Raw genomic sequence first — 16,371 nt, forward strand, 5'->3', positions numbered from 1 at the left:
CTGCAATCCCTTCTCCATTCTCCTCTCGGGATCTTGGGCATGCACGCACACGCGCCCGGCGTGAGTTTTAAGCCACCGGGTCTGGGATATTTCTGTCTTAAATAGATAGTGCTCCATACAAGGAAGTAAAAGGGAGCAGGCGCTCTTCTCTAAACTTGGCATTCTAAATTTCTCTACTGAACTATGCTATTGTTCAAAAGTATTAATGGGTGAAAAAGGCATTTTGAGATTCAAGCTGGAAGAGTTTCCTACCAAGAGGTCCTTAGAGAAGGTGCAGAAAGGAGAGAGACCAGAGTAAGGAGGAGGAGTATGGTTAAAAGAATCAAGAAGCAAATGAAAGTATCTACATAAATGCTGAGTTCAAAAATTAAAAATGAATCACTGTCTCTTTCCGCCATCTTTCTGTGCCGCCATAATGGTGTGCATGAATGTCCTGGCTGATGCCCTCAAGAGCATCAATAATGCTGAAAAGAGAGGGAAACGCCAGGTTCTGATTAGGCCATGCTCCATAGTCTAGTTTCTAACTGTGATGATGAAGCATGGTTACACTGGCGAATTTGAAATCACTGATGACCACAGAGCTGGAAAAATTGTTGTGAACCTCACTGGCAGGTTAAATAAGTGTGGAGTGATCAGCCCCAGATTTGATGTGCAACTCAAAGATCTAGAGACATGGCAGAATAATCAGCTCCCGTAGTGTCGGTTTGATTTCATGGTACTGCCAACCGCAGCTGGCATCATGGACCATGAAGAAGCAAGACGGAAACATACAGGAGGGAAAATCCTGGGATTCTTTTCCTAGGGATGTAGTACACATATACAAAAAAAATGCTTCATTGGGGAAAAAAAAAAAAAAGAATCACTGTTGAGCTGGCTCGATGGTGCATGCATCCACGATTCTGGTTGGCTGGGAAGATAGGTGAAGGAGTGGTTTGTGACGAAAGGTGCTTATCTTCCTCTCTCTCACGTTCATCAAATAAATTTCAAAAAAATAAACATGAGTAAAAATTAATCGCTGTTGAAGGGTTTTGAAACAAGATAACATGAAAATCCTAGGTAAAAAAAAAACACAAAAGATTGGGATGACCTCGTGTGAAAGTGCTCTGAGATCTTTAAGTTATCTGGTTAAAAGACAGAGATTCTAATGAACTTCAGTCTTTCCACAAAATCCAGATTGCAAGCTAAAAATTTAAGGATATGGGGCCAGCTCCGTGACACAGTACTAATGTGCAACACAAGAGAAGCCAGATCCTGAATGGTGATCACGGTTCAAATTCCCAGCCCAGTCTACCTGAAATATGTCAGGCATGTGCATAGGTGCCCAAGATCTGCTGGACTGAAGGCAGGAGAGAGCAGCATGACCAGACTCTAGAGGGCGCTCCTCTCTCTCTCTCTCTCTCTCTCTCTCTCTCTCACTCTTACATGCATGCACAGGCGCTTCATCGTGAATAAACAAACAAAAAAGATTTAACAATTTAATGGTAATCACTAAAGAACATAAATGGAATGGGTAGCTTCAAAACCAGAAGGATTTTTAAAAAAAAAGCATTAACAAGCTAATGGAGTACAAAAAAGAAGCGAAAATAAAGCATGGGAAATTTTTTTTAAAATACAAAAGCATATGGTGAATGAAAGTAAGTTCAAAGCTCACAGTAACCTCACTAAGGAAACAATCTATTAAAAGAGCTACTCAGATTAAATCAAATACTAAATATTTACAATATATTTCTTCATACGAAGTAATAAAGCAAGATAACCAGAAAGGTTGGGAATGACAGGAAAAGATACAGTTAAAATCTAATTTTTAATAAACCTGGTGTACTAACAATAATATTAGAAAGAATAGACTGTAAAGCAAAAAGCCTTGATGGTGCAAAAGAAAGTCACTGTTTACTAATTAAAGAGACAAACTTGGCCCAACCTAAAGCAAAGTTGGTAGCAAACTGAAACCCTATGTTGGAAGTCATGGGCCGACTGTAGGTTCATATCCTAGGGTCAGCCTGAAAATATGCGAGGCATGTGGGTGCATGCCCAAGATCCTAATGGGCTGGAGGGCTGAGATCAGGTGATCACAATGCGCAGAGACCCTGTCAGGGTGTTTGACTCTGTCCTCCTCTCTTTTCCTCATGTAGGCATAAGCTCTCTTTCTGAATAAAGTGGAAAAACAACCAAAAAAAGGAGAAATAAATTCTAGGAAGACCTAGCAATCCTAAGTCTGTAAGTATTTAGCCCCACTAGAAAAAATAGACAGGAAAAATGGACGGCGTTTCAAAGAAAACTTGTTGAATCACAATCTTGGTGCAAGATTTTTATATACCTCTCAAACAACTAAGCAAGCAATTTAGCAGAAACATAATAGGTTTGAAAATGTAAGCTTGAGATAATGAACAATTATGGAAACTTTTCTCCATCATGTAAAACACTTAGAAAAACTGATTACAGACTGGGAGGAAGGAGGGAATAAGGTAGACTGATAAAGGGTCCCTGGTTTTAGGGGGTCAAAAACATTCCAAAATTTGATTGTGCTAATGGTTGAACAACTCTAAAAACTTACTAATAACTATTGAGTTTTTAGACTGTAAATGGGTGAATTACATGGTACGTAAATCATATTTCAAAATTGCTTTAAAATAGCTTTTTAGATCCAGGTGGTGGCACAACTAGATATACTTCAGAGAAGTTTGGAGTTTGCAACTAGAGCTGCCCCTGGTGCCTGCGATCTGAGCTGGCTAAGACTGGTGGTGTATCATGGCATTCAGACCCTATTGGAGCTGCCTATTCCTCTGTCTCTCTCTTCCAAGAAAGAAATAAACTTTAAAAATAAATAACTAAGGGGTTGGCAGGTGGCATGGTGGTTGGGGTGCTGGACTCCCACATGGCTGACTGCAGTTCGAGTCCTGGACCTTGTGGCTTGCTTTCTCACTTTCCCTTTCTCTCTCTTGCTGTCTCTCTCTAGTCAAGTTAAAAATAATAATAATAATAAACAATAATGGAATTAAACAAATACATTTTTAATTAAAAAATAAAGAAATAAAAATACTTTTTAAAATGTGACTACAAACTACATAATTGAAGACTTACAAATACCAAAAATCAACATCACATAGTGAAATCCATAGAACATTTACAAAAATTGCTCAATAAAAGTCTCGACGGCCACGCTGAGCCTATAACCTTATAGCCTATAACCTTATAGTTAAGGTGACCACATGGTCACCTGTGGTTCGAATCCTAGACCTGGCAGCTTGAAGAACACACCAGACACGTGTGTAGGTGTGCCCCAAATTCTAACAGGGTGGAGAAGTGCAAAACCATGACCCACTGGGGTGTGTATTTTCCCATTCCCTCTATCTCTGTCTCACTCTGGCAAGCACACATACCCTATGGCAATTGAAAAAAAACAATCTCAATGGTCATAAAATAATATAGATTATATCTTCTAATTTCAATGAAATAAGTTAGAAACCAATAATAAAAGGTTGAAAAATTCATTATTTTATTTTTTTTTAAAAATCTCTGGCCAGAGAGAGACAGACAGACAAGAGACAAGAAAACACCCCCCAATGGGGTGTGGTTATGCCTCAATCTTTTCACCTCCATCTTATTGGGATTTTGGGCACGCATGCACACATACCTCCAGCATATTTTTCAAGCCACCAGAACAGGATTCAAATTGCAGTCATCCACGTGGGATCCAGTTCTCTTAACTACTAGGCCACAGGGCCACCCCTTTTTTTTATTTCAAGAGGGCACGTGCACTCACCAGAGAGCAAGTGTGTAATAAGAAAAAAACCTCATTTTTTATAAGAATTATTTAATTTAACTTTATTTATGTATTTATTTATTTTAATTTGACCAAAGAGGGACAGAGTGAGAAAGAGAGTGAGAGCACGAGAGAAAGTGAGAAAACAAGCTGCCAGGTCTGAGACTCAAACCAGGGTTGGCCATGTGGGAGTCCAGTGCCTTTAACCGCCATGACACCGCTGGCCCTAAAAACTCCATATTTTAAGACTAAAGAATACTCTTTTAAATAATTTGTGGGTGAAGAAAAAAATCATAATGAAAAGCATGAACTATGCAGAACTAAATTACAATGAAAGTACTGCATAGTAAAACTGGTATCCTTCAGCTAAAGTAGTAATTTTAGAGAAATCTGTAGCCTAAATGTATGTATTGGAAAACAAAAAAGACCTAGATATTCAATTCAAAAGAGAGTAAAAGGACAGGGTAAACCAAAGGAAGGAAGTAATGAACAATAAAAATTAATGGCATTGCCTCTATCCCCAGCTAATTATCAGTCATTCAAGCAAACATCTACATGCAAAAACATACTTCCAGAGGAGGAAAGCCATTAGGTATTATTTATAATAACAAAAATTAGAAACATAAACATCTAACAATAGTGATGTGATTAAGAAATGATGGTCCATTCATACATAGGATAACAAATAGTCAATAAAACAATGTGTTCCGTGGGAAAAGCATTCTAAGGACAAGAACAAAGCAACATATGAATTGTATTTACGGTATGACTTCATTTTTATAAGACAGATATAACCTTATGATGTGTTATGAAAAAAGGCTGGAAGGAAATAAAAATGTTGATGTGGTTTAATTTTTCTCTTTACTCCTTTGTGCTTTTCAACCTTTAAAGAATACTTGCTTATTTCATAATCAGAAAGACAACAAATCTGACTTCTCACAACAAATATACAAAAAGCCACAAACATAAAGAAGTTTGTGACCTGTGCAACCACCTAGCATGAACTGAACAACAGAATGCCTGATTATGCCTAGAATCTGCTAGGAATTTCAAGCTCAAATTCTCCTGACCATTCCCCTAGGCCTTAGCTTGACTGTCCCAGTCTGCCACAGTGAATCTTCAAGAAGTGAAGGAAAGATACAAAATGGGCAGTTCCTGCCTCCTCCAGGACTGGAGGGCCCCAAGGACCTTGTTCCCTGTTTTACAAGCATGCTCTGGCCTCTGGGCAAACTTCTACAGTAGCACTTATAAGCTTACCTGCTTCAGTCACTGTTTTAAACCAGTCCAGCAGCTTCTCCAAACAAGTGTCATCTGCCACCAGCTGCCTGGGATCTGCCAGAACAGCACAGAGGTCCGGGAGGAGCCGGGAGCATTCAGGGTCCATGATGAGGCTGGAGGTTCCTACAAAGGAAGGTGGGCCAGACCTCAATGCACAGTTCCAGGCCCCACCTGGCCTAGATGCAGCTCAGATGCCTGCTCAGGCCTGGGATGAGGCCTAGACCACAGCTCTGAGCAGCTGGGATGGATGCAAAGCCTCTGTCTGTGTAGGGTCTAAGTAGTCAAGAGCAGGCAGGGCCCTGAGTCCTGGGGGCCGGATAGAAGGGAGAGGTAAATCTGGACTAAATCACAGGGCTTTGGAGCTCAAAGCCTGTTAGCCTTGGACTTTGGACTGGAGGTCAGGGAGAAGTGAATGGTGCTGACCCAGGCTACAGAAGGGCCAGTCAAGATCGTCTGTGAGTTCTGGGGACAGCTATGTGCTCAGACTGTCTATCACCCCACACCCACACCCACCCACCCTCTACCCCCGGCCCCAGGATCAGTTGCTGATAGAAAGTGTCTGTCCATCCCAGGGTCAGTGGTGGCTGTATTGGACAGTCCTTCGCGCAGCAGTGGTGTCGGGCAGGGAAGGTGCGACTGTGTGTCTGTCCCTCCCAGGACCAAGGTGTACATCCCACGTGTCCCGCCTGTGAGGTGACTGGGGGTGTCTGCAGGGCTTTGTGGGGAGGGGTAGTGAGCGGATGTCGCGTGGGGCATCTGAATATCCACCAGCAGGATGCTACGTCCACAACTTGGAATATGATCTGGGTTCCTGGCCCGCCCCGCGCCACGCTCGAAGGTCCAGGCCCGACGCCGGCAGCAGTGGTGGAGCCGGGAACTGAGACCAGGTCTGCGTACGTCCCCTCCTGAGCTACTCTTCCGCCTGCCTGCATCCTCCGATGGGGCTTGGACTCCGCCTCCCCGCGACACCCGCGACGTAGACCACGACCCCAGCCCCAAGTACCTGCCTCACCGGTTCTGGTTCCGTCCATCCTCCGCAGGTCACGCCCTTACCTCTGAAGGCTCCGCCCCCGGACTATGCCATCTGCCAGACCTAGAGGGGACTGAGGAGAAAGACAGGAGTGGGGGACAGCGACAGCTTTTCTGGAGAGACTGTCCAGGTTGCCTAGAGAGCGTAGACGTGGGGAATGTGCTCAAGCTGACAAGGTTGGGGACAGACTGGCGTCAAACCAGTCGCTGCGACGTGCCATCCCCGCCAGTATTCTCGTGGTATGTGCTCCAGCATCCCGAGAGTGGAGTGTCCTGAAGGCGGGGCTTTTGGAGGAAGGGGCGGGTCCTCGCCAGACTGGGGACAGTGTCTGGTCCGGCTGGAAGGATTAATACTCCTGCCAGAAAGAGGTGTTCTGGTCAGTGAGCCAAAGTGCTTGGTCATTTGGTCTCTGAGTCTTGATACTAGGACCTTAGCTGTGTGCCAGAGGCTCTCAAAACCGGTTGATAAACAAGACTTAGGCTTCCAGAACATCAGTTCAAAGACTGTATATATATACATACACACACACACATAGATACACACACACAAGCGTGTGTATATATATGTATATATATATAGAAATACAAAAGTAGAGCTCCTATGGATATTAAGATTAAAATGAAACTTTAAAAACATTAACTTTGGTCCTGGACCCAACACCTTGAAAATCATGCCAAACACATGTGCATGTATGCCCAAAATTCCAGGAGGAGAATAGAGAAGGGATTGCAACACGGAGAAGGGTGGCATGGTGAGGAGTATGATTTCTCACTTTCCCTCTCACTGTCTCTCTCCTGCAAGTGCATGCGCCCTATGGCAAAAACTTAAAAAATTTAACTTTGATGGTGGAGGCATTATGAACGACCACCTTTCTTGACCCTTTCATTGAGCTACTTGGATGAACATGTGAAATGCAGTTATCTTCCCTGAACTTTGATTGCTCGTTGTGAAATTAGGAATTCATAGGATACCAGATCAGGTTGTTGCGAGGGAAAATAAAGTTTTTATAACAGCACTATGCTAAGTGCTTCACTTTATATAAGAGGTCTTTTAAAAGTTCATGGAAAACGTGTTGTGAAAAGACTAAATGGATTTCAATTTTTTGCACCAAAGTGAACTCGTACTTTTAATTCCATTTGTCTGGAAACTTTTGGAAATCCCCTCATGTATGCTAACATGATTCTATAACAACACTAGGATGAATACTATATATAGTGTTCTAGTATATATAGTGTTATGAACGAGGAAACAGGCACAGAGAAGCTAACTTATAATATTTTACTGATCATGGGTTGGTACAGCTTGAGTTTGATCTCAGGCAATCAGATTCAGCCATCAGATATAAATACTGCATTACACAGGTGAACAGTTTCTTATCTGAAACTTTTGGGAACAAGCATTTTCCAGAATTCAGAATTTGCAGGTTTTACACATGTTGCATGGTACATACCTGATAAGCGTAAGATTATAATCCCAGCAGAGTCTGATGCAGCAACCCTTAATGAAATGCATTGGTGGTTCTAGGACGAAACTCATTCATATGAACTCCAAGTGAAATAGACATGACGAACAGTCTTAGCTCACAGTTTTGCCTCCAGGGAGTTGAGAGTTAAACACGTTTTGTCATCAAATGCATTCTGAAAGATTTTCAGAAGTTTTTAGAATTCAGAATCATGGCCAAAAAGTCTTAGATGTGCACTATCTTAGTAATTAAGAGAAAGGCAGGGAGTTTGGAATGCCCAGTGATGGGAGAGCAACAAGAGGTACTTATGCTCAATAGCACGGATGGTAAAAGCCTTGGTATATCATCTGCACAATATCTTGAAAGTAAATAGAAGCTTTTACACAGGTGAATGGCCTATTAAGATTTACATTTTTTTTTTTGAATAAACAACTGTGGTGATAACTCAAGAATGTAGAGTTTCTTCCTTTTAGGATGGATCATAGAACGTCTCAAAAAGGCTCAAGGCTTGCCTGGTGGTGCAGTGGGTAGCAGTAGCATACTGCATTACCGTGCTGGAAGCCACATGATTCCAAGTCAACCTGAAACATGCTGGGAGGTTTTCCGGTTGTACATCCAAGATCCTGAAGGGCTGAAGGGCTGAGGAAAGTGAGTCAAGACATGACCAGACCCTATGAGGGAACCCCTCTTGTGTATGCATGTTTTCAAGCACACAAATAAATTTAAAAACAAAAAAGGAACTGGAACTTGGGGTACAACCTTTACCCATCACTGCTCAGCAAATAGGACTTGACACAACAGAGGAGAAGCACCAGTGAGTGAAATGAACAATTTCAGAACAAATACAACTTTATTATTTTTAACACTTATTTAGAACTATTTCATTTTATTTATTGTTATTGTTTGTTTAATTTGCTATAGGACATGTGCACTTACCAGAGAGAAAGTGAGAAAGCAAGCTGCCAAGCCCAGGACTTGAACCCTAGTCAGCCATGTGGGAGTCCAGCATCTTAACCATCATGCTACCTACTGACCTCATAACTTTATTGTTTCAAATGTCATTCAAGTAATTGAACTAGCTGTGAAATGTTGCCTGGTGATTTCTTCATTCTTTTCACTGAGGTGCTTATCATGTGCCAGCCACTGTGTTGAACTTCTTTCTGTTTTCTCCTTTGATGTCAACAAAAACCCTGAAACATCTCCATTTGCAGACAAGAAAACAACAGCGAGACTGTCAACCTGGGCTTCTAACCACTAACCAGCTCAGTGTTCTCTGCTCATGGGGAGACAGCCTTGACGACACCACGTGACTTTCCTGCTTCATTGTACAGATGAGGATCAAGGGGCCGTGGACTCATAGTAGGTAGCAGTGGCGAGAAGTCGGACATTAATAACCTGGCAAGCATTCTTTCCACTGCACAGCACTACCTAAGGGGAGGACTCATTTATTCATTTATCCATTCATACCATAATAACACCACTGCGGCACTGTGCTCACTCTCAGACAACCGTTTTCAGTGCTTTGTAGATATTGACTCATTTGAGCCTCACAACAAATTTTTCCGGACATTACGTTTGAGGAGACAAAGGCCCAGAGAAGTTACAGGTCTGGCTAGACATCAAATACCTATTTATTGAGCACCTTCTGTATGCCAGATTCTGTTCCAGGTGATGGAGATACAGCCATGAACAAAGCAAAGGCCTTGCCCTCAGTAATCTTCACTCTAGTCACAGAATAGTCTTATAGGTAGTAAATGGAGAGTGGCTAGAAAAATAAAGCAGGGCAGGAGAACAGAGGCGACTGAAACTGCTGTTTTGGGAAGAGTAGAGGGCCCTGGAGGCTGTGTGAACAGGAGCAAATCACATGTGCTCCTAACTATTTAAATGAAATTTGAAGCCAAAGGCTCCTAACGATAACAAAATATATTGAATATAGTACATATTCTTCGGGTTTGTTTTGTGTTTGTTTGTTTGTTTGTTTGTTTACTGTCCTGTGGCTAGCTCAGAACGCAAGAGTCTAAAATACGAAATTAGGAAAGACAATTTCCTAAATGTCATGGCTCAGAAATAGTTGCCTGTGCAGTTGTTGAACAAGCCAGTTCTCTCACCATGACCTTAGGTACCTATTAACCGACTTCGATAGAAGAATCGCGCCTCCTACTCGTCCTATATAGTGCCAGCTCAGGCTTGTCGTCACACTTACATGCAATATACAATCAAATACGGGTGGTAGATACACTGTGCAAATGCACGCCTCTCCACAGCATTAGCCTTGTCTTTCAGTTCAGCTAGATGCTCCGCCCGGGCAATCCCGGGAGCGCTCTTGGTCAGCCAGCCAGGCATCCACAACCTCCGCGCATGCTCATGGTTGTCCTGGGCTCGCGCGACGCTGGTCACATCCGGGGATCAGCAGGTCGGCGGCGTGGTTTCCATGGCAGCGGGGTCGCGGGCTGGCGCGCGGGCAGGTTAGGAAGCTGCGGGCGGCCTGGGCTATCCTCCCAGCCCGAGTCTGATCGCTGTGCTCGTAGCGGGGAGGGGCGGCCCAGTCGTGCCGCAGCCATGTCCCTGGGCACCGAGGAGACTTTTGTCATCAAATGCATTCTGAAAGATTTTCAGAAGTTTTTAGAATTCAGAATCATGGCCAAAAAGTCTTAGATGTGCACTATCTTAGTAATTAAGAGAAAGGCAGGGAGTTTGGAATGCCCAGTGATGGGAGAGCAACAAGAGGTACTTATGCTCAATAGCACGGATGGTAAAAGCCTTGGTATATCATCTGCACAATATCTTGAAAGTAAATAGAAGCTTTTACACAGGTGAATGGCCTATTAAGATTTACATTTTTTTTTTGAATAAACAACTGTGGTGATAACTCAAGAATGTAGAGTTTCTTCCTTTTAGGATGGATCATAGAACGTCTCAAAAAGGCTCAAGGCTTGCCTGGTGGTGCAGTGGGTAGCAGTAGCATACTGCATTACCGTGCTGGAAGCCACATGATTCCAAGTCAACCTGAAACATGCTGGGAGGTTTTCCGGTTGTACATCCAAGATCCTGAAGGGCTGAAGGGCTGAGGAAAGTGAGTCAAGACATGACCAGACCCTATGAGGGAACCCCTCTTGTGTATGCATGTTTTCAAGCACACAAATAAATTTAAAAACAAAAAAGGAACTGGAACTTGGGGTACAACCTTTACCCATCACTGCTCAGCAAATAGGACTTGACACAACAGAGGAGAAGCACCAGTGAGTGAAATGAACAATTTCAGAACAAATACAACTTTATTATTTTTAACACTTATTTAGAACTATTTCATTTTATTTATTGTTATTGTTTGTTTAATTTGCTATAGGACATGTGCACTTACCAGAGAGAAAGTGAGAAAGCAAGCTGCCAAGCCCAGGACTTGAACCCTAGTCAGCCATGTGGGAGTCCAGCATCTTAACCATCATGCTACCTACTGACCTCATAACTTTATTGTTTCAAATGTCATTCAAGTAATTGAACTAGCTGTGAAATGTTGCCTGGTGATTTCTTCATTCTTTTCACTGAGGTGCTTATCATGTGCCAGCCACTGTGTTGAACTTCTTTCTGTTTTCTCCTTTGATGTCAACAAAAACCCTGAAACATCTCCATTTGCAGACAAGAAAACAACAGCGAGACTGTCAACCTGGGCTTCTAACCACTAACCAGCTCAGTGTTCTCTGCTCATGGGGAGACAGCCTTGACGACACCACGTGACTTTCCTGCTTCATTGTACAGATGAGGATCAAGGGGCCGTGGACTCATAGTAGGTAGCAGTGGCGAGAAGTCGGACATTAATAACCTGGCAAGCATTCTTTCCACTGCACAGCACTACCTAAGGGGAGGACTCATTTATTCATTTATCCATTCATACCATAATAACACCACTGCGGCACTGTGCTCACTCTCAGACAACCGTTTTCAGTGCTTTGTAGATATTGACTCATTTGAGCCTCACAACAAATTTTTCCGGACATTACGTTTGAGGAGACAAAGGCCCAGAGAAGTTACAGGTCTGGCTAGACATCAAATACCTATTTATTGAGCACCTTCTGTATGCCAGATTCTGTTCCAGGTGATGGAGATACAGCCATGAACAAAGCAAAGGCCTTGCCCTCAGTAATCTTCACTCTAGTCACAGAATAGTCTTATAGGTAGTAAATGGAGAGTGGCTAGAAAAATAAAGCAGGGCAGGAGAACAGAGGCGACTGAAACTGCTGTTTTGGGAAGAGTAGAGGGCCCTGGAGGCTGTGTGAACAGGAGCAAATCACATGTGCTCCTAACTATTTAAATGAAATTTGAAGCCAAAGGCTCCTAACGATAACAAAATATATTGAATATAGTACATATTCTTCGGGTTTGTTTTGTGTTTGTTTGTTTGTTTGTTTGTTTACTGTCCTGTGGCTAGCTCAGAACGCAAGAGTCTAAAATACGAAATTAGGAAAGACAATTTCCTAAATGTCATGGCTCAGAAATAGTTGCCTGTGCAGTTGTTGAACAAGCCAGTTCTCTCACCATGACCTTAGGTACCTATTAACCGACTTCGATAGAAGAATCGCGCCTCCTACTCGTCCTATATAGTGCCAGCTCAGGCTTGTCGTCACACTTACATGCAATATACAATCAAATACGGGTGGTAGATACACTGTGCAAATGCACGCCTCTCCACAGCATTAGCCTTGTCTTTCAGTTCAGCTAGATGCTCCGCCCGGGCAATCCCGGGAGCGCTCTTGGTCAGCCAGCCAGGCATCCACAACCTCCGCGCATGCTCATGGTTGTCCTGGGCTCGCGCGACGCTGGTCACATCCGGGGATCAGCAGGTCGGCGGCGTGGTTTCCATGGCAGCGGGGTCGCGGGCTGGCGCGCGGGCAGGTTAGGAAGCTGCGGGCGGCCTGGGCTATCCTCCCAGCCCGAGTCTGATCGCTGTGCTCGTAGCGGGGAGGGGCGGCCCAGTCGTGCCGCAGCCATGTCCCTGGGCACCGAGGAGCCGGCCTCGGAGACGGTAAGGAGGATGAGCCTCGCGTGCTGCCTACTGCGAAGGCCAGGTCCAGACGTGAGAACCTGAGCTTAGGGTCGGTGGCCGGTGGTGACCGCTGTCATTATTGTTACCGCATAAGAGCGGGTTTCAGACCTCCGCCCCGCATGCGGCCTGGCAGGACGTCGGCCTCAGCCTTGCTGCGCCCCCCATCTAGATCCCGCCCGCCCTTGCAGAGGCCGCCGCTTTCAGGAAGCCCCCGGGTTCGCTGCGCCCTAGCTGTGAGGCGCCTGCGAGTCTGCAGCTGCGGCCTGAGGGTGACTGAGCTCACTGTGTAAGTGCCTACTGGCGACTCCGGTCGAGACACCTCTGAGCCAAGGCCGAATGGAGTGATTAAGACGTGAGGGAGGAAGCCTCAGTGCTCTGGGATCCCAACCTGGACAGAGAAGGTTTTCCGGAGGTGATGCCAAAGCTTACTCCCTAGGGTGAGAGGGAACGGGCTTTCCGTTGGTTCTTTGCTAAGTAAATGCCTGCTATAATATGTGTTGGAGAAATAAGTGAATAAACTGCACACCAGTAGCGGGGAGAACAAGGCAATAAGCAGATACTGAAGAACATGTCAGAAAGTGAAAAAGCTATGCAGAAAATGCAGACACAAATAACAGGTGGGATTTGGAGAGCACCGCTTTAGATTGGGTGCCCTGCAAAGTCGCTCTGAGATGTGGACACTTGTGCTGGATCTTAGATAAGATGATGGCAGTCTGGCAAAGATTCAGAGTAGAGGGAACAGCAGGTGCAAAGGTCCCGAGGTGGGAAATTCATGTGATGCGTTCAAGAGAATGAAAGAAAGCTTGCTGGGGTCAAGTGAAGAAGGGGAGTGGATGGACATTGCTTTGGGCCTGATTACAGAGAAACTTGCTTATTATGTGAGGAGTTCAGTTTTATTGAAGGCACAAGGAAACTTTTGGAAGTTGCCGCATGGAGAGTGCTGTGCTCTGTTTGCTTCCTTCCTGCTGAGAGGCCCTCAGCAGGGCAGCCCAGAACTCACCCAGGGTAGGGGTACTTGGTGCTGCTGGCTCAGTTGAAGCAGTTTAAGTTCCTTCTGTCCCTCCAGGCACCAAGTCCTACATCATCTGGAAAGCCTGCCTGTCTACATGGCCCTTAGTTACTGTTCTTTCATCTTTAAGAACTGTTTGTGTTGTGATTACAAAAGTTATTCATGCTCCTTATAGAAAATTTGGAAAATTACCCAAAATCTGGCCACCCACAAAAACAACAACAAATAAACAAAAAACCAGTTACCATTTAGTGTATTTTCTTCTAGTATTTTTCCAATGCATCTTTTTTCTATACTTGTTCAAACTGAGATCATATATATTTATGTTGTTTTGTGAACCTTGCCATTTACTTTGGGATTAGCATTTCCCAGAGTCATACATTTTCAAGAACATGATTTTTAAAATTCTAACTCTATTTGATTTATCCACTTCCAGGATTTTACTTTTAAGTTTTCACTTTTTTTTTTGCTGTTGGAAACAATGTTGCTATAAATGTTCTTGTATGTAATAAACATTTATTAGCCATTTTATGTGTCAGGCTCTGTACTAGGCTCTGAGGACACACAAACAAGTTCAGATTTAGTGCCTTGGTCTCAGGGAATTCAGTCTAGAGAACACACTGGTGCTAAGCCCACTCTGAGTCTCCAGCCTAGGCTGCCTAACTTGTTTTTCTGTTGAGCTTGGATTAGTTCTCCTAAACCTGACAAGAACCTCTTGAGGGCAGCTAGTCTGTCCAGTCCATCTATTTCCACACACCCTGGCCCACCCCTCACTGCCATTCCCTTAAAGTAGACTTCCTCCGGCCTTGTGAACAGTAAGAGCACCTTCAGTGTACCAGGGAGCTTACTAGTAGTGACGGAGCAAGCCCACCTGACCACAGAGCAGAATCACATGCGTGAAGTGGCACTAGGCATGATTTTTAAATTTACTCACATCTTTATCAGTCTTCTATTTCATCTGCATATCTGATTAGAACTGGCTACTAGGGAATCTCTGAACAGTAGCAGGAGAGAATGAATAGGGATGTCGGGTATTACCTCATTCGAGGGAGCCAGACCCTTGCATCTTATTTAACTTTTCAGGTTTTCTTTCTTTTTTCTTTTTTTTATTTTTTTTAGGTTTATGCCATAGAGCACATGTGCTCACTAGAGAGAGACAGAGACAGAAAGTGAGAAATCACCCCCCCCAAGGGGGAATGGCCACGCTGCAATCCCTTCTCCTCCATTCTCCTCTCGTTCCATTCTCCTTTCGAGGTTTTGGGCACATGTGCACATGCCCTGGCGTGATTTTCAAGCCCCTGGATCAACCACATGGCAATCCAACACCTAAATCTCCACACCACCTGCTGGCCCCTATAGGGTTTCTTTTAGCATGTTAACTTCTAATATATTTGAAATTATTTTGGTATAAGGTGACAGGGAAGCATCTAACATTTTCCCCCAAATGGCCTACCAGTTGTCCTAACTCTAAATGGATTAACTCACTCTTTTCTATTAAAAAAAAAAAATTCCAGAAGGCACATGTGCATGCATGTGAAAGAGAGAGAGAACCCCCTGCAGTGGGGCCTGGTTATACTACAATCTTTCTCCCTTCAATTCTCCGTCTCATCAGGATCATAGGCACACACATGCATGCTTGCCCAACATACTTTTCAAGCCTTCAGACTGGGACTTGAGCTCTGGTAAGCCATGTGAGCTCCACCTTCCTTTATATAGCAGTTAACCACTGTGCTACGGGCCAGCCTAAAGAAATACACACACACACACACACACACATATATTTAAAGATATAATTCACATATCATAACATTCACTCATTAAAGTGTAGTGTACAATAGTTTGAGTATATTCATAAAATATTTTTCATATGCTAATAGATAATTCTTATATCTTCTTTAGAGAACTATTCAGATTTTTTGCCTGTTTCAAAAATTGGGATGTCAGGCCAGGTGGTGCAGAGGTTAAAGTGCCGGATCCCACATGGCCAACAGCCATGTACCAGACCCAGGAGCTTGAGGATCATGCTGGGCACATGTGTGTGTGTGTGTGTGTGTGTGTGTGTGTGTGTGCCCAAAATCTTTTTTTTTTTTTTAAGAGGTTTTTCTATAGGGCACGTGTGCTTGCCAGACTGACAGAGCGACACAGAGAGACAGAAAGCAAGAAATCACCCCCCAGGGGGAATGGCCATGCTGCAATCCCTTCTCCTCCATTCTCCTCTCAGGATCTTGGGCACGCACGCACACGTGCCTGGCATGAGTTTTAAGCCACTGGGTTTGGGACTCGAACCATGGTCAACTACATGGGAGTCCAGCGACATACCCATTACGCTAACTGCTGGTCCCTGCCCAAAATCTTGAAAGAAGAATGAAGGAAAAGAAACTGTGGTCTGGCTATCCCCTGGGGAGGGGGGTGATTTTTCACTTTCTCTCCCTCTGTCTCTCTTTGGCGAGCACACATATACCCTATAGCAAAAACTAAAAAAAAAAAAAAAAAGGGGGGTGCTTTTTAATTGAGTTTTAAGAATTCTTTATGTAATTTTCATACTAGTCCATTTCCACATATGTGAATTGCAAATAATTTCTCCCATTGTGATGGTTGTCTTTTGCTTGCTTGCTGGTCTCACTTTTTAGTTTTTGTTTTTTTCAGTGGATTGTTATTTGCAACACAAAAGGTTTTTTATGATAATTTACTTATTTTTTCTCTGTCATGTGTGCATTTAGAATCATATGTAAGGGAACCAGCAGTTAGTGTAATGGCTATGTCGCTGGACTCCCACGTAGTCGACCAC

The 16,371-nt window shown here is 43.7% G+C and overlaps 2 protein-coding genes and 1 pseudogene across 12 annotated transcripts in view; 2 read left to right on the forward strand and 1 right to left on the reverse strand.

Annotated features, from left to right (window-relative positions):
* Window positions 1-6,331, reverse strand: part of BRAT1 (BRCA1 associated ATM activator 1) — a 16,942-nt gene extending 10,611 nt beyond the window's left edge. For 2 of the 3 annotated variants that reach the window (XM_027768025.1, XM_014583945.2), the window contains exons 1-2: window positions 6,045-6,330; window positions 5,021-5,164 (exon numbers count right to left, since the gene is read on the reverse strand). In XM_027768025.1, coding sequence (XP_027623826.1) covers window positions 5,021-5,164; window positions 6,045-6,072 — 172 coding nt within the window. In that variant the 5' untranslated portion in view covers window positions 6,073-6,330. Of the gene's footprint in view, window positions 1-5,020; window positions 5,165-6,044 lie in introns of all 3 variants that reach the window. The other variant, XM_027768024.1, reaches the window with a different exon arrangement.
* On the forward strand, window positions 83-1,269 carry LOC102489097 (40S ribosomal protein S15a pseudogene; annotated as a pseudogene).
* A 6,049-nt stretch (window positions 6,332-12,380) lies between the features above and the next one.
* Window positions 12,381-16,371, forward strand: part of IQCE (IQ motif containing E) — a 77,519-nt gene continuing 73,528 nt past the window's right edge. For 2 of the 9 annotated variants that reach the window (XM_006167844.3, XM_027768016.1), the window contains exon 1: window positions 12,381-12,553. In XM_006167844.3, the coding sequence (XP_006167906.1) occupies window positions 12,518-12,553 (36 nt within the window). In that variant the 5' untranslated portion in view covers window positions 12,381-12,517. The other 7 variants (XM_006167848.3, XM_006167852.3, XM_006167849.3 and 4 more) reach the window with 5 other exon arrangements.

This window comes from Tupaia chinensis, unplaced genomic scaffold (assembly GCF_000334495.1).
Source record: "Tupaia chinensis unplaced genomic scaffold, TupChi_1.0 Scaffold145208_1, whole genome shotgun sequence".
Lineage (NCBI taxonomy): Eukaryota > Metazoa > Chordata > Mammalia > Scandentia > Tupaiidae > Tupaia > Tupaia belangeri.